The 26843-nt window shown below is 43.2% G+C and overlaps 1 protein-coding gene across 2 annotated transcripts in view; it reads right to left on the bottom strand.

Annotated features, from left to right (window-relative positions):
- Positions 1–26843, bottom strand: part of VEPH1 (ventricular zone expressed PH domain containing 1) — a 222416-nt gene that overhangs the window by 18338 nt on the left and 177235 nt on the right. For both annotated transcript variants that reach the window (XM_072792150.1, XM_072792149.1), the window contains exon 12: positions 7488–7605. In XM_072792150.1, coding sequence (XP_072648251.1) covers positions 7488–7605 — 118 coding nt within the window. The remainder of the gene's footprint in view (positions 1–7487; positions 7606–26843) is intronic.

Here is a 26843-nt window from a genome sequence, read left to right as displayed (position 1 = left end):
CTTGGCTGCAGCAACTTCTTGCTAGACACGTCTCCAAAGGCAAGTGAGACAAAAGCAAAAATGAACTTGGTAGTTCATCAAGATAAGAAGCTTTTGTACAGCAAAGGATATAGTTGAAAAAGAAAACAAAATACAACCTACAGAGTGGTAGAAAATTTTTGCAAATGTCTTAACAGATAAAGGGCTAGTATCCAAGATCTATAAAGAACGTATCAAACTCAACACCCAAGTACAAACAATCCAGTCAAGAAATGGGCAGAAGATATAAACAGACATTTCTCCAAAGAAGACCTACACGTGGCCAACAAGCACATGAAAAAGTGCTCAAAATCGCCTGTCATCAGGGAAATACGAATCAAAACCACAATGAGACATCACTTCACATCAGTCAGAAAGACTAAAATTAACAGGACAGGAAACAAAAGACGTTGGCGAAGATGTAGAGACAGGGGGAACCCTCTCCCACTGTGGATGGAAATGCAAACTGCTGCAGCCACTCTGGAAAAGAGCATGGAGGTTCCTCAAAAAGCTAAAAATAGAGCTGCCCTACGACCCAGAAATTGCACTATTGCATATTTATCTAAAGGTTACAAACATAGTGAACCAAAGGGGCATCTGTACCTAAATATTTAGAGCAGCAATGTCCATAGTAGCCAAACTATGGAAAGAGCCCAGAGGCCCATCGACAGATGAATGGATAGAGCAGTGGTCTATGTACAATGGAATGTTACTCAGCCATGGAAAGGATGAAATCCTACCATTCACACTGACGTGGATGGAACCGGATGGTATTACGCTAAGCGAAATAAGTCAATCAGAGAAAGACAATTATCGTATGATCTCACTCATATATGTAAATTAAGAAACAAAACAGGACCACAGGGCAAGGGAGGGAAAAATAAAATAAGTTTAAATCAGAGAGGGAGACAAAGTATAAGACACTCAACCGTCAACACAGTGAGGGGTGCTGGAGGGGAGGGGAGTGGGAGGATGGGGTAACTGCGTGAAGGGCATTGTGGAGGGCATGTGATGTGATGAGCACTGGGTGTTGTATGCAATGGATGAATAACTGAACTCTACATCTGAAACTAATGATACACTATATTTTAATTGAGTTTAAACAAAAGAAGGGATCCCTGGGTGGCTCAGCGGTTTAGCGCCCCCTTTGGCCCAGGACGTGATCCTGGAGTCCTGGGATCGAGTCCCACATCGGGCTTCCTGCATGGAGCCTGCTTCTCTGTCTCTCTCTCTCTCTCTCTGTGTGTGTCTTTCATGAATAAATAAAATCTTAAAAAAAAAATAATCTGTTTAAAAAAAATAAGTCTTAAAAAAAAAGCCAATAGGACAATTCAGTTCGGAGGAAGAAACAGAACAGGGAAGAAAGGGTAATCCATAGGATCTATAGGAGAAGGGGGAAGGATGAGATCCTACGCAAAATACTAGCCCTCTCTTGAGACACTTGATGACTTTATTCTTTGTGGCTGCTAAGAGCACATGTATGTCATCCACAGAGGTGAGTTTGTAGCAGAAACACAGATTTCTTTCCTAATGTATTTAAATAGGTAAATAAAGGGGGTTACTCTGGAAGGTGATGACTGGAGCTCTTTTGAAATATATTAAGTGCTTTATTTTAGAATGACATAAGAATTTCTTAAATCAATGTGATCGTAAGCCTGCAGAGTGGTAAGAGATGGATTTGCTCATCTCGTCTGCCTTTGGAAAGGGTGCTTCTCCTCCTCCCCCGCAGATTGGCTTGACTCAGCTTGTTCTCCACGTGGAAAAGGACACATTTCCATGCCCGATGATTCACTGGTGGAGAACCACAGGGTGACTAATGCTTGGCGGCAAGTGTAAGGTCTATCGGACACTTTTATCCTATTTCAAGATAAGATTGTTGACCCAATATGAAAAGGCAGAAGGATGAGGAAAGTGACGGGAGACGCAGAATAGAAATGAACCCCTGAGGGGTGCTAGCTTACTGACCTCAGCTTCTTTCCCGTGGAGGCTCCCGTGTTACTAGTGAGTTTCCTATGGACTCTGTGTGAATTGCAACCTTTTAGTAAGATATTAAAATCGAGTATGTTGGGCAGCCCCAGTGGCTCAGTGGTTTAGCGCCGCCTTCAGCCCGGGATGTGATCCTGGGGTCCCGGGATCGAGTCCCACGTCGGGCTCCCTGCATGGAGCCTGCTCCTCCCTCTGCCTGTGTCTCTGCCTCTCTCTCTCTCTCTCTCATGAATAAATAAATAAAAAATCTTAAAAAAATACTTATTAAAATTGAGTATGTGAAAATCCTGTCCACAGCAACATTTTCTTCTTACAGACATTTACTTTGCAGAAGTTGTTATGTAGGTTTAAGTTCAGGGTGTATTTAATTCTGAGAAAGTATTAGACGCTAAAGTCGCACTTCAAATCTTGTGTGTCTCATAGTCATCCTGTCACCTACACTATCCACGAGTTACTCAATAGTCCATTTATTACCTGGGGTGGGGGCTGCGTCTGTGTGTCCCAGCGTGCGAGCTTTGTGAGAGAGAGGGGGGAGTGTGCGGGCAGGTGTACAAAAGAGAGGCATGGCCACGCCAGGAAGGCGCAAAATAGAAAAATGGGAAGAAGGGGGAGAAGGAAAAAGATTTCAGGATAATACTTTATCTGAGTCAACCGACATGTCATTAGGGAATAGAACGTACGTCTGAGCAACAAGCTGGGGGTCGCTCTTACATAAGGAGTGCACAGTCGGTGGTCACCAACAGGAGGTGAGTGTGCAAGGGTGACGTTTTCCTACACAAGCACCGCACTGCTCTTGGGACTCTAACAACCCTGAGCACGTAAGACAATGTCCTGACATGTGTAGGAGGAGGGAAGGCCTCACAAGACACCCCAAATGGGCTTTTCCTTTCATCACCTCCAAAGTAGTGTGCGAGCTGACCATGAAATTCAATGGAAAGTTTCATATCAGTGGACTCACGACGCTATTTGCCGCCTACGGCTTGGGTCCTCAGAGGTCACTGAGCCACTCGCACGTTGGCGTCTGGAGTGGAAGGCCGTGGAGCCCCCTCCGGGAGTGTCCAGCGAGGAGCACCCCGGCGGCTGCGACCAGTCACCTAGCAGCGTGTGAAGCCAATCTCCTTCCAGAGTCCTTTCTTCCCATGCTGTCATTTTGAAGCCACCTCTGCCTGCCCGTGTGACCTAGCGGACGGCGCGCTTTAGAGCACAAAGATCTGAAATCAGGTTCTAAAGAGGGATCCTGATCGAAGGTTGTCTGGAAAAAAAAATGCACTCAGTTTCTTTCATACCCTAAGGAGACCTCCTCCTGGCAGTCACGCTCAGCATCTAGATACCTAGTGACTAAGAGCACAATCACACTGGGGGCCGCCAAGTCCTAGAGGAGGACCCGGTGCCAAAACTGAGAGGTCTCCGAGTTATTTTTCTGTAGGGTGTAAGAGCAAAGGCATCCCACGTGTCTCAGGAAATAAGTGAAAGTCACGACCTAGTTCTTCCTCCTTTTAACAAATGTGACTTCACAGAAAGCCGGACGTGTCCCAGGATGGCCCAGCTGACTAACTGTTACTGTGACACGTGCGCTCGCAGCTCCAAGACATGAGGCCAACTGATAAAGGGCTTTTGCTTCATTTTCCAGAAGTAAGTTCTGTTCTGTTCCACCCACTTGCTCAATCTCTATTCTCTCATTCATGTGGAGTAAGGGGATTGGCCACAAACGCCGCCAGCAACTCCCAGAGGATTCTTGAGATATGTCAGGGATGTGCTAATCTCCTTCTCTGTGCTTTCATGAAACGATGATCAGAAACGGAATCAGCAATTGGAAGGACTGGAAAGAGCTTCCACTAGACCCATTTCCCTCATGTGACCATTTCCCACCCATTGTCATACCAAAGCCCCTGTTCTTTTTTTAAGTAGAATAAGTCATCAGGGAGGCGGGTGTTCTAACATCACGGAATAAGGGTTCGTGGCGTTCCCAATACTCTCTGTCCTTAATTTGGATGTGCCCAAGGGGTTGAACTTTCAGGCTCAGGAATTAATCTGCATTAAATCTGGGTTCTACCACCTGATAGCAGTGTGACCTTGGGACAATTACTTAACCTCTGTGTTTCGGTCTCCTCATCTGTAAGATGGAGTCAACAATGATGAGAATAGTGCTCAGCTCATAGCACGATAAACGACAGCAATGATAGTCATTCCAGGACGTTAGACCCTCCGGCGCTCATTTTCCTCGGAGTTCGGCTGTACCTAATTGGATTCAAAGCGTATTTTCCTGACTCCTAGATATTAAATGTCCGAGAATTTCTGTAGGTTGAGGGGGGTGTTAGTGGGCGATAAGGCTTTGATCTAACGAAGGGGATATACTTAGGCGACCTTGCAAGCCGCATGATTTGCTGTCGGTTTCTAGATGAGTCCCACGGTTAAGCGTACACACTGTTGGGAAGGATTTATATATATTTTTTTTTTGGGGGGGGGAGGATTTATATTTTAAGATGTCTTTCCTGATGGCTAACTGAAGTTTTCTAAATGACTTGTTTTATTCCTCATTTATGGAGATGTTGAACGGTCCTTTTTGTTTTATATTGGAACAATGAATACTTGACAGCAATTGTCAAAAAAAAAAAAAACCCCATCCAAATCCAGTTTTTAAAATTTCTTTTAACGAACTAGGCATGGTAGAAACGGAGGTGGGCGGGGGGTGGGGGTGACTGGGTGATGGGCACTGAGGGGGGCACTTGATGAGAACTGGGTGTTACTCTATATGTTCGCAAATTGAACACCAATAGAGAATAAATTTATTAAAAAATTGACAAAATAAAATAAAATAAAATAAAATTTCTTTTGTCTTAGACTCCAATCCTACTGCTTTACATCCCTCCTCTCCGAGGCTGAACCCTGTGAGGGGCCTCGGGACCCTATGGGGGCACTGATTAAACCCAGAATGGTAACAAGTCTCAGGCATCTATGTCAGGTGCTAAGTTAGGAAGGGAGCCATTTGTTTTATATACGGTGACTTCTCTCAAGGAGGAAAGAAGCACCAACCTCCACTTGCCAGATTCACAATGCCCTGGGTATGGTGCAGTGATATATTTGATTTTATTAATACATAATCACACTCTTGAAACATCTTATTGTAACATTCGAGGTATATTTGATTTTGCCATTCCCAAATATTATTCATTCATTCACTCACTCAGCAAGTATTCATTGCATGCTATAAACACACAGGGTGTGTGCTAGACTTTTTCCATATAGGCCTTCTGGCCCTAACTGGATTATGAAGCCTTTCAGAGCAGGGATACTGCACCTTCCTCGTATTTTATCCCAAGCCTCAGCCTGTAGAAGACATTCAACCAATGCAACAAGCATATATCACGTAAATGAAAAGTGGGAGGCAGGTACTATGCTTGCTGTGCATAACCAAACGATAGAATATTTATTTCTATGTCTTGTTCATCTTTAAACTCAAAATTTAAGAACACGAATGCAAACATCACCTCCATGAATAATATATGTCAGGAGTATTACGTTGGACCTTTCACTTTCGTGAAATATATGATCTATACGCTTCTATAAAAACAAGAGATCAACAACCTACATAAATTTCTCAGGGAATCGAGAGTTTTTGGTGAAAATAATAAGTTTAAAATAGGATTTCTTGCAGACTCACACCCCCTTTCATGTAGCAAAAGGAAATGAGCAAAGAAATCTAAGCACACTGATGTTTTCAGGGCCACGCGTTTTGATCCAATATGTTCTGCTATAAAATATTTGGCCTTGTTTGAATCTTTATTGCTGTGTGTTCTCAGTCTTTATTTAACTGGGAGAAACACAAGTAAGAAAGAGCAAATTGCAAAATGTTCTTTTCAAGTGTATGGCAGCGAATTTGAGAAAACCTATATTAAAGGAACGCTTTGTGTTTTTAACTTCCAGCCCCTTTTCTGAGGCCTCCATTGGCCAGAAACGATGAAATGTTTATTGGACCAAGGACTCAGTTGACTTGGAACGAGAATTCTTAAGGGTCTCTGAGAGCCACCTACGATCAGTGCCTTACTTCTCCGTGTCTTTCATGCTCTTTTTCAGAGATGAAATCAGGTCTACTTAGAAAGTTTTAGAATTCAATTCCCCAATTCCTTATTTGCTCAAATTAACTTTTTAAAAATTGGGGTGTTCACTCTGACATCAGCTCTGTGCAGACTCTGTAATCAGCCAACAATCTGTGCCTCACAGAGGCTGCCGTCCTTCACTGCCAGCTTCTTCCAGCCACACCTTTTCCGTGGGGTAATACATCTTAATTGGTGTCTCTCCGGGAGTCCCTCTCCTTTCCATCTGGCCAAAGAAACACACGTTTTCCCCCATTCAGCTTTAACTTCTTGGAAAGAGAATAGGCTTGCCACAACGGGCAATCTTTAAGATGCACAAAGTCCTAAAGTGAAGGGAATGGGTACAGGCGGTGCCATCTGGGGCTCTCTAGTTAACCCACCTACAGAGTGGCTTTGTGCTCAACAGTGTTTTAACACTGCTCTCCTGGTAGAAACTGCAGCTCCCGAGCAGTGTCAGTGTTGAGATCTCTGTGTCCGCTCAGAAGGCAAATGAGTGATGAGATATCCTATTTCCAAGGGCGGCACAACTTCCTGAAGACAGGCTTACTATCAACCTAATTCCACTGGTCAGATTGGAGCAAGTGCAACCAGGAGGCAGGGCGGTGGAATGATGGTTAAGAGCACAGGCCCTGCGGTCAGACTGGGTTCAAATCCTGTTGCTGTTAATATGTGACCTGTGAGACTTCAGTCAATCAAATTGCTCTGTGCCTCAGTTTCCCCATCAGTAAAATGGAGATGATATTAGTACCAACCTGATAAGGTCATCATGAAGGTCAATGAGATATACCGACACGTTTAGCCGAGGGCTTGCCTCATGTTCACTAGTAATTATTTCTAGGCAAGGTCAGTAGGGCCAAATTCTTTGGGCACCAGAAAGGGAGGGAGAGGGTGAGTAACAGCTCTGCAGGGATTCCTCAAATAATTCCTCACTCCTTAAATGTTTCCCTTGTTTTGCAGCTCTGTCATGAAGCAGAAGGTAAGGGACGACCAGAGACGCCAGCGTTGGAGCGGGCACCCACTGCTTCAGTGTGGACTCCTTCCTTTGGGACTTTGGATAGGATGCCTGTTTTTCTCTAAGTCTCAGGGTCATCTGGGCTCTAATGACTGCTTTCAGGGCAAAACAGCCAGGCCTGCTTTCTTAATCACTACGGGCAGGTAAGGTGGTGTTTCTCTTGCTCGTATCTGGTCTATGTTTCTCTCCCTTTCCACATCTTCCCTTTCTCTCCATCCCGCTTTGGTCAGAGACCTTCCTCGGCCATCAGGCCTTCCTCCATGCACTATTGCAACCTGGGATGGAAGAAGGTGGCCGACTCGAACGGCGGGGCCCACGGGTCCCTGTGAATCCCAGGGGCACAAGGCTTCTGAGCAGGCGGGAGGGGGGTCTCTCACCGGTCGCTTTGTCAGGGTTGTTGCACATGAAGCACTGCCATGCTCCTGCTGCTTCGCTGAAGCCAAATACGTCAAAGAATCTCACTTCTTCCAGATGGAGCTGTACCTGGTCCAGATCCTGTTCCAGGAACACAAAGCACAAAGAACTCATGAGCGGGTGTGCCTGCCGCACGGCATTGTGAGGCTGGAAGGAAGGGCTCTGAGAGCAGGACGGCTGGTGCTCCCACTCGGCGCTGCGGACATGGAGGGAGCATGGAGAAAGGCTCCCGTGGGCATCCCGGGCGGCCTCAAACCCCTCCAACGCGGCGCTCCTCCGGGCCGAGGGCCGTGAGCACGCGGCCCAGGCTGGGCCCAGCCGCCAGGGTGCGGCCTGCAGTGGCAGGTGCATTCCCTTGCACCTAATGGCAGCTCCAGGATCTCTAAAGAGGTTGGGCAGCCAAGGGACAGTGGGGCCGAAAGCAATGCCGCAGGGGCGTTTGTCTTTTACGTACACTTTGCATAAAACTGGGAATCGACCGCGCATATAAAAAATTATTTTTGTCAGGTTGGTTTTGCAGGGGGCTGATGGGAAATATGGGAGAGGGCTAATCCCTCGGCCCTTGGCTCTGGCACTGTTTTAGGTCTACATTTTATCTTAAAAGTATATGCAAACCTTGCGTTACATTCCGTGATATGGCTGTGTCGGTTCTAATGGAAAATAATGTCTCAAATGACTTATCGGTAAATTAATTAATTTCTCCCTCCCAAGAGCTGAGTTGGACCGACCCACCGGGGACGCCGCCCCTGTCTTGGGTACCCTGTGGCGTTGTGCCCGTGTGTCCCTGTTGAAGACACAGGGGAGAGCGGTTCCATCACACTGTAAATGGATGGAATACGATTAGCCTGAGCAAGTTAAATGGCTCTACCGTCCTCCCGAGGCTCTCCTGTTATGTAAAGGGCTTGTATCCTCTGCTGCAGGGTGGTCAGAACCACATTCTTAAAAGCTTGCTTTCCTAAGAGGGATTTGACCTCTTTACTAGCTAGCCTTACATGTGCCCAGCTGATGGATGGGTTTGTCCTCTGCTGAGTTGTGATTTTATTCCCTTTCCTCTGGTCCACACACTCTGACCTTCTCCCCAGGGTGACAGCTCCTAGTAAGCTCAAGAGCCAAGGGATGGAGGCACTGTGCTGCTTTCAACGGATCTAAAATAGAGAATGGGCAAGTGGCTCCTCAGTCCCTACCCTAAAGTTCCTGTTTCTCAGGTCTACATTTCTTGACAGAGGTGAGAAATATGCCAAACTCTAAGCTCCTTGAGAGAATAAGCATCATTTTGTTCACAGTTGTATCCCCAGGATCTAGTCCAACATCAGGAATGGATTAATAGCACTAGTTTACAAGCCCGGTGCAGAGCTTTCCAATGAGCTGTATGAAAGTATTATGAACACTTAAAGGGAATTCTTTTAAGAGAACATTTACACTCACTGGAACATAAACACAATGAAGGCAGGGATTTTCTCTGTTATATTGGCTGCTATGATCCCAGCACTAAAAATGCCTATCACATAAGCAAGCATTAAATAAATATATGTGGAATAATAAAAGGTATAAACTGGGACCAGAAATAAATCCTTTTCAGCACTCTTTATTAAGACTGTGATGGCAAAAAAAAAAAAAAAGACTGTGATGGCTTGTGTTCTGGGATTGGACATCTTGGAGGCTCAACATGCTGAATACAGCGTTTTGAGTTGCTAACGTTTAATATCATTTTTTTAAAAGCATGTTCCCAAGGTAAAGACTGAAGAAGCACCTGGGAGTTTTGAAGGTTTCAAAGGATGAAATCTATATTAAAATTTATGGGGAAAAAGCAGATGTTCATAAATATCAATTTCAAAACTGCGAAGTCTCTGAAGTCTATGCTTGGCCATTGGGAGGCAGATCACTTCTCTATCGCTCACACAACTAAGGACCAACTTTTCATTCACCACAAACACTGCTAACAAACAAAGTACTTAAAATAATACTTAAGGGTTCCTTTATCTTTCCTGTTCTGAGACCAGAAAAGTCCCAGGTTGTTGCTTATAATCCACACTTGTCTTGGCAAAAAAGTTACTTGAAAAGTTTAGGACAGATGGCAAGCTACATCCCAGGATTCAAGTTCTGAAGTCAAAAGCAGGCTTACTTCTTCAGAGGATTTAGGTGTTGTGCAAAGGGAACTGACTGAAGAAGATAGACAGTAATTCTATGAACTGTTGGAATCAGCAATAACAGCCAACTTTGAATATAGAGAGATGAAACACACGTGGCTCCAAATATTGTTGGAAATTCAGAGTAAAATCAGTCACAAAACAAGCAAACAAAAACCGTGAACTAGTGATACCTAAATTTTTGGAATTTTGGTTTCCTGACTGTGTTTGAGATGATCATTTCTCTCCCCAACTTCTTTACGCTTCTGGGTCCTATAGCTTCCCAGGCCTTGCCCAGGAATTGCTTATATGATTTTATTTTTTAATACAAGAGAACTAAAATTGATTTGTTTAAAGAATTACAAGCTTCTTTTAAAAACAATTAGAGTCCAGAAGAATAATAAAAATCATGCATGGGATCCCTGGGTGGCGCAGCGGTTTGGCGCCTGCCTTTGGCCCAGGGCGCGATCCTGGAGACCCGGGATCGAATCCCACGTCGGGCTCCCGGTGCATGGAGCCTGCTTCTCCCTCTGCCTGTGTCTCTGCCATTCTCTCTCTCTCTGTGTGTGACTATCATAAATAAAAAAAAAATTAAAAAAAATTAATGCATATGTAAGTGGAGTCCCTCCCTGAGTAGTTCAATGGGATTGTGGTGGACAGACCCTCTGGTGACCCTCCTCCCAATAATTCCCATCTCCTGGTATTCATCCCTTCATGTAATCCTTTTCCCTTAAGTGTGGAAGAGATCTGTGACTTGCTTCTGAGAAAATGGCAAAGATAATATCAATTCCATGATTACATTATTGTGTACACACACATACCACTTACACACTACTCATGTATATACACCACACGGACCTATCTTATTAGCAAATGCATAGGGAGACTCTCCTGTTGGCCTGGAAGAAGCAAGCTGCCAAGTTGTGAAGTGCCTACGGAGGGGGCTACATGGCAGGTAACTGTGGGTGCCCTCTAGGACCTAAAGGCAGTCTCAACCAGTAGCCAGTATGAGTTCCAGGCCTTTAGTCCTTCCACCCCAAATAAATGGTATCTGCTAACAGCCTAAGCACATCTGGAAGCAGACCCTTCCCATTCAAACCTCCAAATGAGACCACAGCCCAGCCTGTATCTTGATTTTGCAGGCTTGGGAGACCTTGAGCAGAAGAACCAGCTAAGTCACAAGCAGAGTCCTGACCCAAGAAAACTGCGGTAACAAACAGATACTGTTTTGAGCTGCTAGGCTTTGGTAATTTGTTACGCAGCACTAAGAATCAATACTGACATTGTGCCATGAAGAAGGGAATGTGACGGATACCCTGTTGGCCAATTCTCAGTGAAAATGATGAATCTACTTAGAGGGGTTTAATTCTTCTGAGAACACTCCAGATCGGGCCTCAATAAAATCAGAAGGATGTAAAGAGAAAGAGATATAATCACAGTAAGAATATACTAAAAAAGTTTTCCTGATAAACACCATCAAATTCAAAAGGGATAGAAGCCCCTGGAGGAAAAATGATGTTTTCAAACAGTTGATCAAATGAATGTTTCTCCAGGTTTTTTTTTCATCATCAATGGGAGTAGGAATTTGCAGAACTATATAAAAAGTCTCTTGCAAAGTCTCTTAGGGGAAAAATAAGCCAGATAGCATGGAAAGATGAGAGCATACTTATAACATTATTTTGATGACGGTGACAGCATGAGTCAATGCTATGGATTCCGTAAAAGTGCAAAGTAGCCTCTGGATCTTATAACGTGGTCGATGTACTGTGAGAGGGTACGGGGAAGCAATTTTCCAGAAATCAGTGAAAGCCTACATCTGGAAGAACTTTGGGTTCTGGTACATTTAAATTCTGTTTAAAGCTATTTTTGCACAGATACAAAACATGGCATTGCCTCATGTGTTCTGTGCGCCTATGGTTAATGGGATCAACTCTAGGCACATACCTCAAGTATGTTTTAAGAAATGTAAACAAGAGTTTTTTTTTTTCTTTTTTAACGATCTCCAATATTTTCACATAATATTATTTATGGTTATTTCTAGTGCCTGAATTCTAACTATATGGAGTCCAGGGTGTGCAATAAACTTACTGAAGGAAAAAAATTAATGAGGCATCCTTATATCATTTATCTTTCTATTATTTATATTGTCCTACATTGTGCAACCATAGGGTCTTGTAAGAAACATACTGTATGCTGAATGAATAAATCACCAAGAGAAACTCTAAAAAATCCTTATGCTGTAATTTAATTTTTAAATTTATTTCAACTTCTGAAAAATGTTACTATAAAATTTAGCTTATAGCAATTAGTATTTATGGCATCCAGTGTCAGGAATCAAGGATAAATGGAGGAAGGAGACGCCATCCCGTATGCCAAGAATGTTGACACAGTAATGCACTGGGTCCATAGTATTCCTCACAGAGGAAAACTGGAATACATCTTTATTTGTGTTTAGTTGTGGTCATTATTAAGTTTCTTCTGGTGTGACTCTTGGCTCTCAACTGGATTAAGGCCCCTTGGCAAGAAGACTAATTTCTATATTACATTGTAGCTTCTGAAAATACTAAGTATAGCGCGTTACTCATAAGAGATGTTCAATGAATCTTTTTAAATTTTTGCTAATTGAGACACATAGATTTGTAATTTATATTGATAGTAGCATTTAGATTTCTGTTCTTTGTTTTAAGTAGGCTCCATGCCCAGTGTGGAGCTCAGTGCAGGGCTTGAACTCACAACCCTGAGATCAAGACCTGAGCTGAAACCAAGAATTGGACACTTAACTGACTGAGCCACGCGGGCACCGTAGCATTTAGGTTGTTAATTTTCACATCTATTCAATTATGCCCACTAAGATCTTTTAGAACATTTTTGTTTTTTAAAAAAACATACCTACATCTCTATGTATATTGGAGGAATTCATTTAATTTTATAAAACAAGTTTCTAGAATAAAATGTTGGTAATTGAAGAATGATTGTCTAAATCCATCAGGGTAGCATTGTCACTGCTTGTTCTCAGCTTTTCCAAATCACCAGTTCTCAGGAGGCACAATCCCAGGGAAATGTGTTACAAACATCAAATACAGGTTCCGCCCCTGGAAGCCTAACCGGATCAGTCTGTGTTTGTGCCCAGGAATCTGCATTTCTAAGCAAATCCCTAGGTTATTCTGATGTGCAACGACTGGCAATTACTCCTACATCCTTGGAAACAGATGAGGATGACTGATTTGACTCCATCGATTGGTATTTGAGGAATTTTTTTCAACTCTCATGTGCATATGTTCATACTTCTCCACAATAGTTTGGTTTCAAATGTCAAAATATACAATCTGGTTGCAAGAACAGAAATTCCATTCTTGAAGATCAGAGACATGATTACTCCAAATTGTGAAACTTGGAAGGAAAGAAGAGGCGTGAAAATTGAAATTGTTGGGGCTCGTTTGAAAGTTGGCAGAAGGCAGGGATGTGTGGGGAAGGGGTGGGCAACAGGTGGGAGGCAGACTCTGAGCAGAGGCAGTGAGGGTACTGACCCAGGAGAACTCCCAGGGTGATCCAGTGCTCAATGTAAATGCCACACATGTGCTCTGTTCCATGTCTCTCCTTTTTCTATCCCAGATTAATAAGGGAACTCTAGGGACACACGAGTAAATGAGGTCAGTGTGGCCAGCTTCTTAGTTTCATTACAGACCATGAAATAAACTTGACTTTCTTCCTATCCTTTGAGTACCCACATGTTGGGAAGAACTGAATTGCTTCTTGGCAAGTTGTGGCGATTCTAACCATGGGTCTGGCTCCACGTAGCTGGAACACAGCATGTTTGACTCATTTCACAGAGAGGTTCTGAAGAACTGTTTCATGTAAGAACCAACAAATATGATAGAATATTTGATTTGATTCAAAAAGCCAAGTTTTTACACTTGCCTAAGGATCGTGAAAAAAATGTGATTATAAAATGTTGGCAGTAAACATTACAAGAGTTTGAATAAAGCAGTTTATGCAAAAGCTAACGTAAGCATGTGGGTTGAGTGGAAACTAAAGGAGGAAAATTGGGTGAAGCTTTATAAATGTTTGATAAACCCATAATGACTTTCTTTATGAACCAACTTTCTTCTAAAATGGAGCCCATTAAAGCCAGCAAAGTATTTTTAATCAGAGTGGAAGAAAGGGCAAAAGATTACCAATGTTCAAAATGCCAAGAAAAATTGACATTTTACAGTGGTGGCAGCAGTAAAATGGAAATGTTGGCATGACGGCGAGCACTCACATGGGATCTCCTCTCATATTGGAAAGCAAAGAATTTCAGTGTTGTTGTTGTTGTTGTTTTTTCCTCCTGATGGTTGCCACCTGCATTTAACAGCTATATATTGAGCATCTAGCACCACTATGTCCAGTAGTTCCCCCTATCTGTGGTTCACCCTCCACAGTTTCAGATCCCCACTGTCAACTCCAGTCTGAAAGCAGATGAGCCTCCTCTCGATGTATCACCAGCAGGTCATTAGTAGCCTAATACGACCACGTCACACTGCCTGCGTCCTGCCCCTCACTTCATCTCATCACTCGGCACTTGATCATCTCACATCATCACAAGAAGAGTGAGTACAGTACGGTAAGGTATTCTGAGAAACTACGTTCACATAAGTTTTATAATAGTACATTATTATATTATTGTATTTCACTATTAGTTACTGTCCTTAATCTCTTTCTGTGCCAAATTTATAAATGAGCCCTTATCATAGGTATGCATGTTAGGAAGGAGCATCGTATATATGTGGTTCCGTACTATGCCTGGTTTCAGGCATCCACTGGGGGTTCTGGAATGTAAGCCCGAGGACAGAGGAGCAGGGGACTACTCCGTGGTACTAGGCCACACACAGAGGGTGCTGATAGGGAACTAGCTTAGCAAAGGGGCTTTCTTTTTCTCCTTTGGAAATCAGTTAGTGAGGTAAACACACGCCTCAGCCATGTAGGTTATTTTGTTGGGGGCAAGGTCCTTCTCTTATTTTTCCCAAGTTATCCCCGATACCACCTTCATTCCCAGATGCTCCTCCCACCTCCCCTTTATGTAAGTTCTCATTCTTCTGGGTTAGATACATTTCTTTGAACAGGTCTGGATTCATGAAAAACATGTACTAATGTTTAGTGTATTTTTCATTTTCGTAAATGATGTGATGCCGTGGACCATATTCTGTGTCTTGCTTGTTTCTCTCAAGCTCTACACATGGCATCGTATGTGGACTTGTTTGTTGCCCCCACCGCTATGGAGCGATTTCATAGTGCACATCTGCCAACCCCACATTTTACTTAGCCATTCCCCTTGCCTCCATCTTTGCATGTACAGGAACCGTGCAACAGTGAATATCCTCAGACGTGTCCCCTTGTGATATGAGTTAGAATTTTTCTGGAATGAATTCAGAAGTGGAATTATTGCTGGATCATAGGGTATGTTTAAGACTGTAGAGGAACTTTTTGCTGTTGTTTCTACAAAGGCTTTCTGAGCAAATTTTCTTGAAACTTGGGATTTGGGCTAAAAGAACAAGCTGGAAAAGTTAATTTATGACTAATTAGAAAGTAAGAGACCATCTAGAGAGATTTATCTTCCCAGAAGTATGTGTTTACATCAAGGTAGGAATGAGACCCAGGATTGGAAGACATCTCTAAGCTGTCAAGCTGGAGACACTAGTCTTATCCTCCCCTTGGAGAGATTTATTTATAACCCACAAGACCAAATTTTTTTCTTTTCTTCTTTCACATGAGGGAGGGTGCTGGCCCTCCCCTGTATAAATATCCAGATCCACAGTCTCAGGGTTCCTTTACCTACAACACAGACCTAGCATGTATAGGATGACATCAGGCTCTCATTGTGTGGTCTACGGTTAATAACTGAGGCAAAGGGGAGTTGGTGAGGTTATTTGCTGTAAGTCATCTGCTCTGCTCCAGAAATCTTGTTTGCATGACACATTAAAAATTTAACATTATGCATATCCTTAACTTCATTAAGTTTTGTTAAATTGCTTTCCAGAATGATCTAATTTATATTCCCACCAGCACAGTATGAATTCCTTTTCTGCATCATGATGGAAAGCCTTTTTAGGCTCTGAAATTTCTGGAAAATTATTATCTAATAGTCTTTTTTATATCTGAATTAGGCCATGCTTTTAGTGACCACAGTCATATTGGTCTGATTGCAGTCAGGGGCTGGCAGTAGTCTCTAGTGACTATTTAAACCATTACTTCTTAAACCAGGGGGAAAAATCAGCCACATTTCTGTGGCAAACATTGCATTTTTCTTCATCTTTATTGCCTTTTGCTATCATAAGAAGCATTCCAAGTTCTGGGAATCAGACCACCCTTTCTAGGTGCAATTACTTTAATACACTAGTGCATATCAGCATTTAGCCAGGGTCTAGTTTTATTTAAGAACTACCATTTTGCTGATATGCTTACTACTTGGAATGGTTACAAAGGTGATAAAACTGACTGTGCCATGGATGCATGGAGAAGACATTGCTTCCCATGATGTAGAAATTTCAAATGTCTCCACTTAGTTTTTCAAAGAGTAGAGCATAGCACTAAGTGCTGATGAAGTATTAAGAGATCAAGGCAGATGTAATATTGAATTATCTCTCATAGAGAAATGGATTAAGTAAACTCTGCTCTATTTACATAATGGAGAACTTTATAGATACTAAAATGAATGAGCTAACTCCACATGTATGAACAGATAGATATATTTTTAAAACATAATGGTAAGCATAGAAAGGATATTGCAAAAGATATGTGCAATATGATAACACATATATAAAAGTTTAAAATGATAGTACAAAAATATCCATGAAAATAATACACACCAACCTCAAGAGAGTATTTACAGCAGTTTCTTTTTGTTCTTTTTTTTTTTTTTTTTTTATGATAGTCACACACAGAGAGAGAGAGAGAGGCAGAGACATAGGCAGAGGGAGAAGCAGGCTCCATGCACTGGGAGCCCGATGTGGGATTTGATCCCGGGTCTCCAGGATCACGCCCTGGGCCAAAGGCAGGCGCCAAACCGCTGCGCCACCCAGGGATCCCAGCAGTTTCTTTTTGTAAAGGGGAATATTTAAAGTAAATATGGAAGAAATGTAAACATCTTTTTTTATCTTCTGGTGGGAATGGGTATTATCTTTCTCCACTTTTCTGAATTTATGAGCTATTTCAGAATTCAATAAAAAATAAAAGTAAGACAGAGAACATAATGAAGCAGAAACTGGCTAGTGTTAGGATCTGTGAGGAAGAAAGGTTATACATTTGGGGAAGGCTTCCTTGGTACCCCTTGAATCCCTTATAGGGAAGTCTCCTTGTTTTGCCTGTGGGAGGCTGGCCTTGGTGGTTAAGATCAGTAAAGGACCACCTCTTTCTCCTGATTTTTGCATTTTATACTACATGTATTTATTCTTGTTGGGGGGTTCCACATGAAAGCTTCTTTTAATCTAGCTCTTCGATCTTAAATGCACAAGCTAACACATCTAAAGGAGCTGGAGATAGAACAGCAAATAAAGCCTAAATCTAGCAGGAGAAGACAAATAATAAAGATTAGAGCAGAACTCAATAAAATAGAGACCAGAAGAACAGTAGAACAGATCAATGAAACGAGGAGCTGGTTCTCTGAAAGAATTAACAGGATAGATAAACCCCTAGCCAGCCTTATTAAAAAGAAAAAAGACTCAAATTAATAAATGATGGATGAAAGAGGAGAGATCACATCCAACACCAAGGAAATACAAATGATTTTAAGAATGTGTTATGAGCAACCATATGCGAACAAATTCGGCAATCTGGAAAAGATGGATGCATTCCTGGAAACTTATAAACTACCAAACTGATACAGGAAAAAATAGAAAACCTGAACAGACCAATAATCAGCAAGGAAATGGAAGCAGTCATCAAAAACCTCCCAAGAAACAAGAGTCCAGGGCCGGATGGCTTCCCAGAGGAATTCTACCAAACATTTAAAGAAGAATTAACACCTACTCTACTGAAGCTGTTTCAAGGATAGAAATGGAAAGAAAACCTCCAAACTCATTCTATGAGGCCAGCATTACCTTGATCCCCAAACCAGACAAAGATCCCAGTGAAGAGCAGAATTACAGATCAATATCCCTGATGAATATGGATGCAAAAATTCTCGCCAAGACACTAGCTAATAGGGTCCAACAGTACATCAAAAGGATTATTCACCACAACAAGTGGGATTCATTCCTGGGATGCAAGGATGGTTCAATGTCCACATATCAATCAATGTGATAGATCACATTAATCAAAGAAAGGACAAGAACCATATGATCCCTCAACTGATGGAGAAAAAGCATTTGACAAAGTACAGCATCCTTTCTTGATTAAAATTCTCCACAACGTAGGGATAGAGGGAACATACCTCAATATCATAAAAGCCATCTAGGGAAAGCCCAAAAAGAATATCATTCTCAGTGTGTGAGTGGGGTGAACTTAAAGCTCTTCCCCTCACATCAGGAACATGACAGGGATGTCCACTCTCACCACTGTTGTTCAACATAGTATTAGAAGTCCTAGTCTCAGCTATCGACAATGAAAAGAAATAAAAGCCATCCAAGCTGGCAAAGAAGAAGTCAAACTCTCACTCTTCACAGATGACATGATATTTGATGTGGAAAAACCAAGAGACTCCACCAAAAAATTGCTAGATCTCATACAGCAATTCATCAATGTGGCAGGAAATGAAATTAGTGCACAGAAATCAGTTGCATTTCTAGTCACCGACAATGAGACTGAAGAAAGAGAAATCAAGGAATTGATCCCAAGTATAATCGCATCAAAACCTGTATGATACCTAGGAATAAACCTAACCAAAGAGGTAAAGGATCTACACTATGAAAACTAAGGAACACTGATGGAAGAAATTGAGGAAGACACAAAGAGATGCGAAAATATTTCATGCTCATGGGTTGTAAGAATAAATATTGTTAAAATGTCTATGCTCCCCAGGGCAATCAACACATTCAGTGCAATCCCCATCAAAGTACCATAGACTTTTTTCACAGAGCTGGAACAAGTAATCCTAAAATTTGTATAGAACCAGAAAAGACCCTGAATAGCCAGAGGAATGTTGAAAAGAAAGCCAAATCTAGTGGCATCACAATGCAGGGCTTTAAGCTCTATTACAAAGCTGTGGTCATCAGGACAGTGTGGTACTGGCACAAAAACAGACACACAGGTCAATGAGCAGAATAGAGAACCCAGAAATGGACCCAATGGTCAACTAATCTTCAACAAGCAGGAAAGACTATCCGCTGGAAAAAGGACAGCCTCTTCAATAAATGGTGCTTGGAAAATCGGACAGCCTCATGCAGAAGAAGGAAACTGGACCATTCTCTTACACCAGACACAAAGATAAACTAAAAAATGGATGGAAGATCTAAATGTGAGACAAGAATCCATCAAAATCCTAGAGGAGAACACAGGCAACACCTTTTTTGAACTTGGCCAGCAACTTCTTGCAAGATATCCATGAAGACAAGGGAAACAAAAGCAAAAACGAACTATTGGGACTTAATCAAGATAAAAAGCTTCTGTGCAGCAAAGAAAACAGTCAACAAGACTAAAAGACAAGCTACAGAATGGGAGAAGATATTTGGAAATGCCTTATCAGATAAAGGGTTAGTATCCAAGGTCTATAAAGAATGTATCAAACTCAACACCTAAAAACCAAACAAATCCAATCATGAAATGGGCAGAAGACATGAACAGACATTTCACCAAAGAAGACCTACGAATAAATGGTCAACAGGCACATGAGAAGATGCTCTGCATCACTTGCCATCAGGGAAATACAAATCAAAACCACAATGAGATCCCACCTCATCCCAGTGAGAATGGGGAAAATTAACAAGATAAAAAACAACAGATGTTGGAGAGGATGTGGAGAAAGGGGGACCCTCTTGCACTGTTGGTGGGAATGTGACCTGGTGCAGCCGCTCTGGAAAACTGTGTGGAGGTTCCTCAAAGAGTTATAAATAGATCTGCCCTACGACCCAGGAATTGCACTGTTGGGGATTTACCCCGAAGATATAGATGCAGTGAATCGCCGGGACACCTGCACCCCGATGTTTCTAGCAGCAATGTCCACAATAGCCAAACTGTGGAAGGAGCCTTGGTGTCCATTGCAGATGATGGATAAAGAAGCTGTGGTCTATGTACACAATGGAATATCACTCAGCCACCAGAAACTACGAATACCCACTATTTACATCAACGTGGATGGAACTGGAGGGTATTATGCTGAGTGAAATAAGTCAATCGGAGAAAGACAATTATCATAAGGTCTCACTCATACGGGGAATATAAGAAATAGCAAAAGGGACCACAAGGGTGGAAACTGGGTGGGGAAAAATTAGAGAGGAAGACAAACCATGAGAGACTCTTGACTCTGGCAAACAAAAGGAGGGTTGCTGAAGGGGAGGGGGCGGGGGATGGGGTTACTGGGTGACGGGCACTGAGGAGGGCACTTGATGGGATGAGCACTGGGCATTATACAGTGTTGGCAAATTGAATTAAATGAAAAAACCTTCAAAAAGAAATCTAGTTCTTCGAACTCAGAGACAGAGATAAACATGAAATGCAGAGTGTTTGATTTCAAAGAGTTGATGTTACGTTGTTTTGTTTTAGAAAACAAAACAAAGCACAAATCCAAAGCATGTTAACACCAACTTATGTCATAGAAAAGTGCTACGGAATGGGTTAAATGACACAAATGATACTTAGAAATAAGGGATTTTTTTTCTTCCTGGAGAGTGGTATGGCACAGAGAACATAGGTTTTGGAACCAGATGTGAGTCTGAGCCCTGTCACTGCCATTCACTAACAGTTCTTGGGAAATACCTTAATTTCTTGGTGCTTTCAATGCACTTCTCAGTCTGTAAAATGTCTGTGATCTCTAAGCTGTCCCCTTCAGAATTTGCTGCTGCAAATAAATTCATGGATAATTGTACCACACTGTAAACTATAGAGAAATAATACAAAGCAGTGATAATGATGACGATTTGCACGCAATGAGATAAGGAGCTCTTTTTTATGCATATGGATGGATACAGGGTTCTTTGTCTCTTAGCTAGATAAATATGTAAATCTTTCCAAAATAAATGAGTCATTTAAGAAACACTGATGTTAGGCGCCTGAGAAACGTATTTTGTTTTCTAAAAGCAAGTAACATCCTTATTTGTCTTTGTTAGTTTGTTGTCAAATCTAGGAATATTGGATGTAATGAGATGCAAACATAGAAGGATGTAATGCAACGTGAACACTTGAAAGGGGAGTAATGCCATGTGCATGTTTGATGGGGCCGTAATGAGATGTACAAATAGAAATGAACATGGAGATGTGCATGGGCAATAGTGTAATGAGATGCATAAATGGGTGGGTGTAATGATAAAAGCATTTAGGGGGGATGTAATGTGATTTATAAATGGAAGCATTAAATGGGAAGGGTGGAAAGGGCAGGCCGTGATAAGAAGCAGAGAGAAAGAATGCAGTGCTATGCGTGAATGGGAGAGCTAATAATATGCGCACGATGAGGATGTAATGAGATAAAAATGGGATGGCATAATGAGGCTCACAGATGGAGGGATGTAATGAGCTGTGCAGAAAGGAAGGAATCATGACAACCATAAAAGGAAGGATTTAATACTATGAATAAAGAAATGGGCACAAGAAGACGTGAGCAGTGAAAGAAAGAGCAAAAAAAAAAAAAAAAGGGACATGGGTGAGGGGATGGGAAAGGGGATGGGAAATAACAAGGTGGGCAAATGGAACACTCTAATGAGATGCTGAAATTAAAGGGTGCAACGAGGTGTGCCCATTTGGGGAATAATTAGACACACATCTAGGCCTATAATGAGGTACCTGGGCCCTGATCAGACGTGGGCCACAGTGTTCAGTTCCTATGAAGTAGGTGAAGACGGAAAAAATTCAGAGCAGAGCCATATATGTATATCTAAATGGTTACAAATGCGAAAAAGAGAATACTGAACAGGTGATTTAACCGGAGCCTCAAAGTTTATGAAGCAACGGTTTTACTGATGCTGTTATGGGGCGCTCACTCTGGGCCTGGTACTCTCCTGGGTGCTTGACTGAATGTGTCATCATCCGCCTTCCTAGCAACCCTGCCAGGCAGGTAGGTTTGTTCCTAGTTATAGGTGAAGAAGTTAGGCTTCAGGGAGGTTAACCAACCCGCCCAGATTCCCAGAACATGGTGGTGGCAGAGATGTGACTCAAGGCGGATCACCTGCATTCCAGCTGCCTTTGCCTCTTTTCAGGTAGTTCCCAAAGGGTAGTCCGTGGGACCTCCTGCCTCACAATCACCTGCACCATGTGGCAGAGAACCAGCCCATCCCCAAGATTACCACTTGCAGAATCCACAGAGGTCCCGAGAATTTGCATTTAAACAAGGTCTCCTGGGACTGTCACATGTGCGAAGGTCTGGGAACTACTCCACAGAGTCGGGGGGCGGGGGTGTTCTCACGCTTCCCACCAGCTCTGGTACAAGATCATGAAGAAAGGGGCTTACGCGCAGCCTGAGCAGTTTAGGTTGGCTCCACGGGAGACTCCAGAAGGAATTATCAGACCCTGGAACTGGGCATCAAATGATTCTGTGGACTGTATTTACCAAAGCTGTTTTTTTTTTAAAGGCCTTTACCCTCAGAATGGTCTCCAATAGGAACCCCAAGTTGTAGTGAAGATGGTAGAATGATGCAACAATGCATTGAAAATAATTAGACTTTAGGAAATATTTGGATACTGAATTTAAAAAAAAAATTTGTTACTCCATAATCCTTAAAGGAAAGAGGGTCATGTGGCAATGTGTTCCGAGAACCAAAAGTCTGCTAATCTACATGCGACGTACAGGATCATAAAACAAAAGGCAAATAGTGCCACTGACTGTTCTCTTTCCTGACACGCTTAGCATTGAGATATCTAAATTGCTATGATTTTTTTTTTTTTAGAGGAGAAAAACCAGAATCTGTATTTTGAAACGAGTGTTAGTTAAACTTGGATGACTGCTCACACGTCAGTGACACCCTCTGGAAGTCTCCAGTCTCTTCCCGAACCGTTGTGTAGAGTACGCTCGCGAGCCCCGGACACAACGGTTGCATTACTTTAATGAAACGCAGCTTGCACGTCTCGATGCCGTTGGGGCCGTCCCCCTGTTTCATCCACCTGGACCTGCATAAGCCTTTTGGGCTCTTGTGAAATCCGATCTCATTCTCAGAAGATGGAACCTTCGTCATTCATTTTAAGGGGAAGAACAATAAAATGATACCCGTTCGCATTGGCTGAGCTCTTGCTGCGTGCCCAGGGAGTCTTCTAAATCTCCTAACATGCTGGTGAGGTGGGCACTGGTATTCCGTGCCCTTCACAGGTAAGGGGGATGAAGCACAGACGACCTACCCCAGGAGGCCCTAAGCGCCGCGGTCAGCATTCAAACCCAGATCCTGAGCTCCTAACTGCCGCACCTCCACTTTGCTTGGAAAGAGCTGGTTATTCTAATAGTTTAACGCCCAGGATTGCCCTTCACGCAGTATCCCTGACAGCACTGAGGGCAGGAAGCCTACTATCTGACTCATGCACTGATTCTTTAAGAAAAGGCCCCAAACCACTCCTGCACTATTGGACTGGAATAGGCATTTCAGAGCAACTATGTACCTCTGTTCCCCCAGGAATAGAGTTATTTTGCTAAACTATTTTCTAAAATGTTTTTTTTTTTTTTTTTTAATTTCCTTGACTGATGCAGACCATCTGGCTGACTGCGCAGGAATGTTCACTACAGTAGTAAAATCGACATGCCTCATTATAGGACAGCGTGGCTTGTGAAAAGCCAAGGAAACACAAGACAGGTGATAAACCAGGTTTTAAGCTAAACCGAGAAAATCGCTCTTCTGCCAATTTTCATGTTTCGAGAAGAGCTGACGTACAACATAAGTATAATATGTGTGGGTGGTGGTCGGGGAGACACGAGCAGTGTGCGTTAATTAGCCGTGCGTAAGGATAACGATTTTCTAGTTTTTAGAGGGTGAATCAAACAGTCACTCATGGTCAATGTGTTTATAGAGTCATGTGCAATCACTTAGTACGAGTTGCGTGTATGGAACTGTTTAGATGAGGGTCCCTATGGATTGTTCCAGTGTAGGGCTATTAAGGGGGGACAAAGAAAGAAGCTGAGCGAAGGTCGAGACAGTATTTAGGGGGGCAAGGCTGAGAGTGCAGCTGACCTTCCCCACTCTGCGGGCCCCAGGCAGGTAAGTCAGGCCCGCACAGGTGTCCAGGGCGTGTGTCTCTTCTCAAGGGCTCCCTCCACCTCCGAGCCTGTCTGTCCTCTCACGTGAGTCACCTTAGTCCCCGATGAACGACACCGTGGCTCTGGGGGGCACGCAGGCTGGGGTAAGCACAGGCCAGCAGCTGGGGGCAGGAGTGCGTCTTGTGCTGAAGCTCACCGTCCTAGCTTTGCAAGCCTGGCCTGGGCAGCAGGGCGCCCCCGACCTCGCCTTGTCCGCTGGCCCCTGGGTGGGGGGCTCAGGGGTGGCCCCGGAGGGTCTGCAGCAGCTCCACCCAGCAGCGCGACCACTGAGCTGTGCCCTGGGCTCCAGGGGGAGTCACAGAGCGGGTGTGGGGCGGAGAGGGGAGGCGAAGAAGTCTTGTGAAGAGAAGCCCAACACGAATCCAAACCCTCCTTCATTCAGAAAAATAACCTGTGGTTTCCTCCCTGCGCTCTGAAGATGGTCTTTCTGTTTCTCAAATTGGGGTCCCTATGTACCCCCCTGGTCTGCACCGTGGCTCTCCAGACCTGCCCTACCTTGACGCCTCTCAGCATCGAACTGCCCCTCAACCAGGGGACAAAAGCCCAAGCTTAGGCGGACCCCACTGTAGCACCTACACAGCTGAGCACCACCGAAGGGGACCCTGTTTCTGCTTTACTTCACGTGTCTTATCTCGGATCCCACATGGACGCGTCTCATTGCCCGACACTCCTGCTGTGTCTCCAGCAGGTTCACTGCTCCTTTGTCTGAGGATTTCATTTGAGACCTCCTTTGCTCTAGCCTCCTCCCTTCCATCCCTCCTCCCCCATCACACTCTCAGCTGACGGCCTCACCTCTTATTTCACTGAAAAAGATGAAAAGCCACGAAACAGAACTCATTCATCTTTCCCCCATCACATCCACTTCTGGATCTGGGTCTGCGTGCAATCGCTTTTTCTCATCTGGTCACCATCCTCGCCCTTTCTGTGGAGTCACCCCAACACTTGCAAACATGCGCGGGGGGCTTCCATTCCAAACCATCTCCACACTTCCTCCTCCGAATGGGTTGGACCCATTCGGCACCAACCTCTCAAATAGCTCTCCACAGATGCTTGTCTCCGTCCTCACTCTCTCCTCTTGTCTTCACCTACTCCATTTTGAGCCTTGCCTTTAAAATCCTCCTAGAATGGCCTTTTCCAAGCTGCCCAGTTGGATGGGCGCTTTTCTATACCCTGCTGCCTTGACCTGGCCGCCGAATCCCATTCGCTTCTGTTCTCTCTCTTTCTTGGACTCTCTTGAGATGCGTGACTTCTTTTTTGTCTTTTGGCTGCTCTCTGGACTCAATCCTGTACTGGGTCCTTGGCTCTCTAGACTGTCTTCTCAGATTGGCTTAATCTTCCTGTGGTTTTCCCCACCTCAGTGCCCAGAGTGCCCTCGTCTGTGGCCTAAACCACAGATTTGCCTGCTAGACGATTATTCTGGGACATCTCACAGACATTTTTAAATTTAAGATAGTTAAAAGTCCCCCTCCCCCTTACACTCTCCCATTAGCTTGCATTTTACCTTTTACCTCCAAAATTTGTATTGACTGTGTCATTCATTTTTATCCCTAGCAGGACCATCCCAGCTCTAATTACCTTCTTCTCCCATCTGGGTGAGCAATAGTCTTCACAGTCTCTCTGATTCCACTTTTGCCCCTTTCTGATCTAGGCCCCACAGAGCAGACTGAGCCATCATTTGAAAATAGGCTGGAACAATGTCTGCTGCTCAAAACTCTTCAGCGATTCCTCCATAGACCGCAATAAAATCTAAGGCCCTTGTCATGGCTTACAAGGCAGACGTAAATCACCCCAGACCAACTCTCCCTTTGGTTCCCTGGGCTCAACCCTGATTCTTCTACCTTATGGAACAGTGGGAGGGGAGAGTTCATTCCTGGGGTGGGCATGACCACCCACAGTGTTGTAGGAAGAAGAAAATATTAGAACTCTCACTTTTGTTTACTTTTCATCTCATCCTTTAAGATTCCTATTTTGAATATTTTTAGAATAAAAATGAGTGTCATAATACATATATATTATTTATAGGCAAATAAATATATACACACAGAGGGTGCTTACTCAAAAATTTTTTTTCTTTTTAAATTTTTTTTTTTCTGATGGGATGTGGGATTTAAATTTGGAGGAGAATGCTCTAATGCACCACGGTTTTGTCTTTCTCTTCTTTTTTTCTTTTAATTATCATTTTTGTTTTTGTTATATGGTCTCAAGGTCTTTGAGCAAATTATTCTCTTTGCCAGGAAAACTCATCTGACACCAGGTCAGAGAAGCTTCCCTTACCGCGCAACAAACACTGCTGTTCTTCATCACTTCCTTCAGGCATTTTATTTTTTTTTACAGTATCTTTCAGTGTGGCATCGTGCATTTCTTTACTTGCAAATTGCTTGTCTCCTCGGGGGCAGAGCATGATGATTTATGTTTGGTCTCTGCACAGAGCTTGGCATAAAGTAGGCATTCGCAAAAAAGTATTTGTAACTTAATGAATGAATTTACAGTTCTATCCACCAGGCCTTCACTGTGATTTTTTGTTGTTATTTCCTCCATCTTACTACGTGCGATGAAACCCTGTCCCTCTTTCATTTAAAAGTTCAGACTCTATTTTAATGTCCACCCTTCTTCCAACTCTGAGCCAGGGACGCCCCAGACATTGGCGTCTGTATCTACATCCCACCCTCAATCTGCCTTCTCAACCCCCTTGCCTTCAGCTTCCTATTATGGATTATATTCTCGTTGTCTCTTGACCTCACCTTTGCTTGAGATGGTGCCAAGCAGATTTTCCTGGTTCTCAGCTTACAGCCTAAAAGTCCCCATGCCAAGCTAGGCTTTGGAAATCACAAACC

The sequence above is a fragment of the Canis lupus genome, chromosome 22 (assembly GCF_048164855.1).
Source record: "Canis lupus baileyi chromosome 22, mCanLup2.hap1, whole genome shotgun sequence".
NCBI lineage: Eukaryota > Metazoa > Chordata > Mammalia > Carnivora > Canidae > Canis > Canis lupus.
This window is presented reverse-complemented; position numbering and strand designations above follow the sequence as displayed.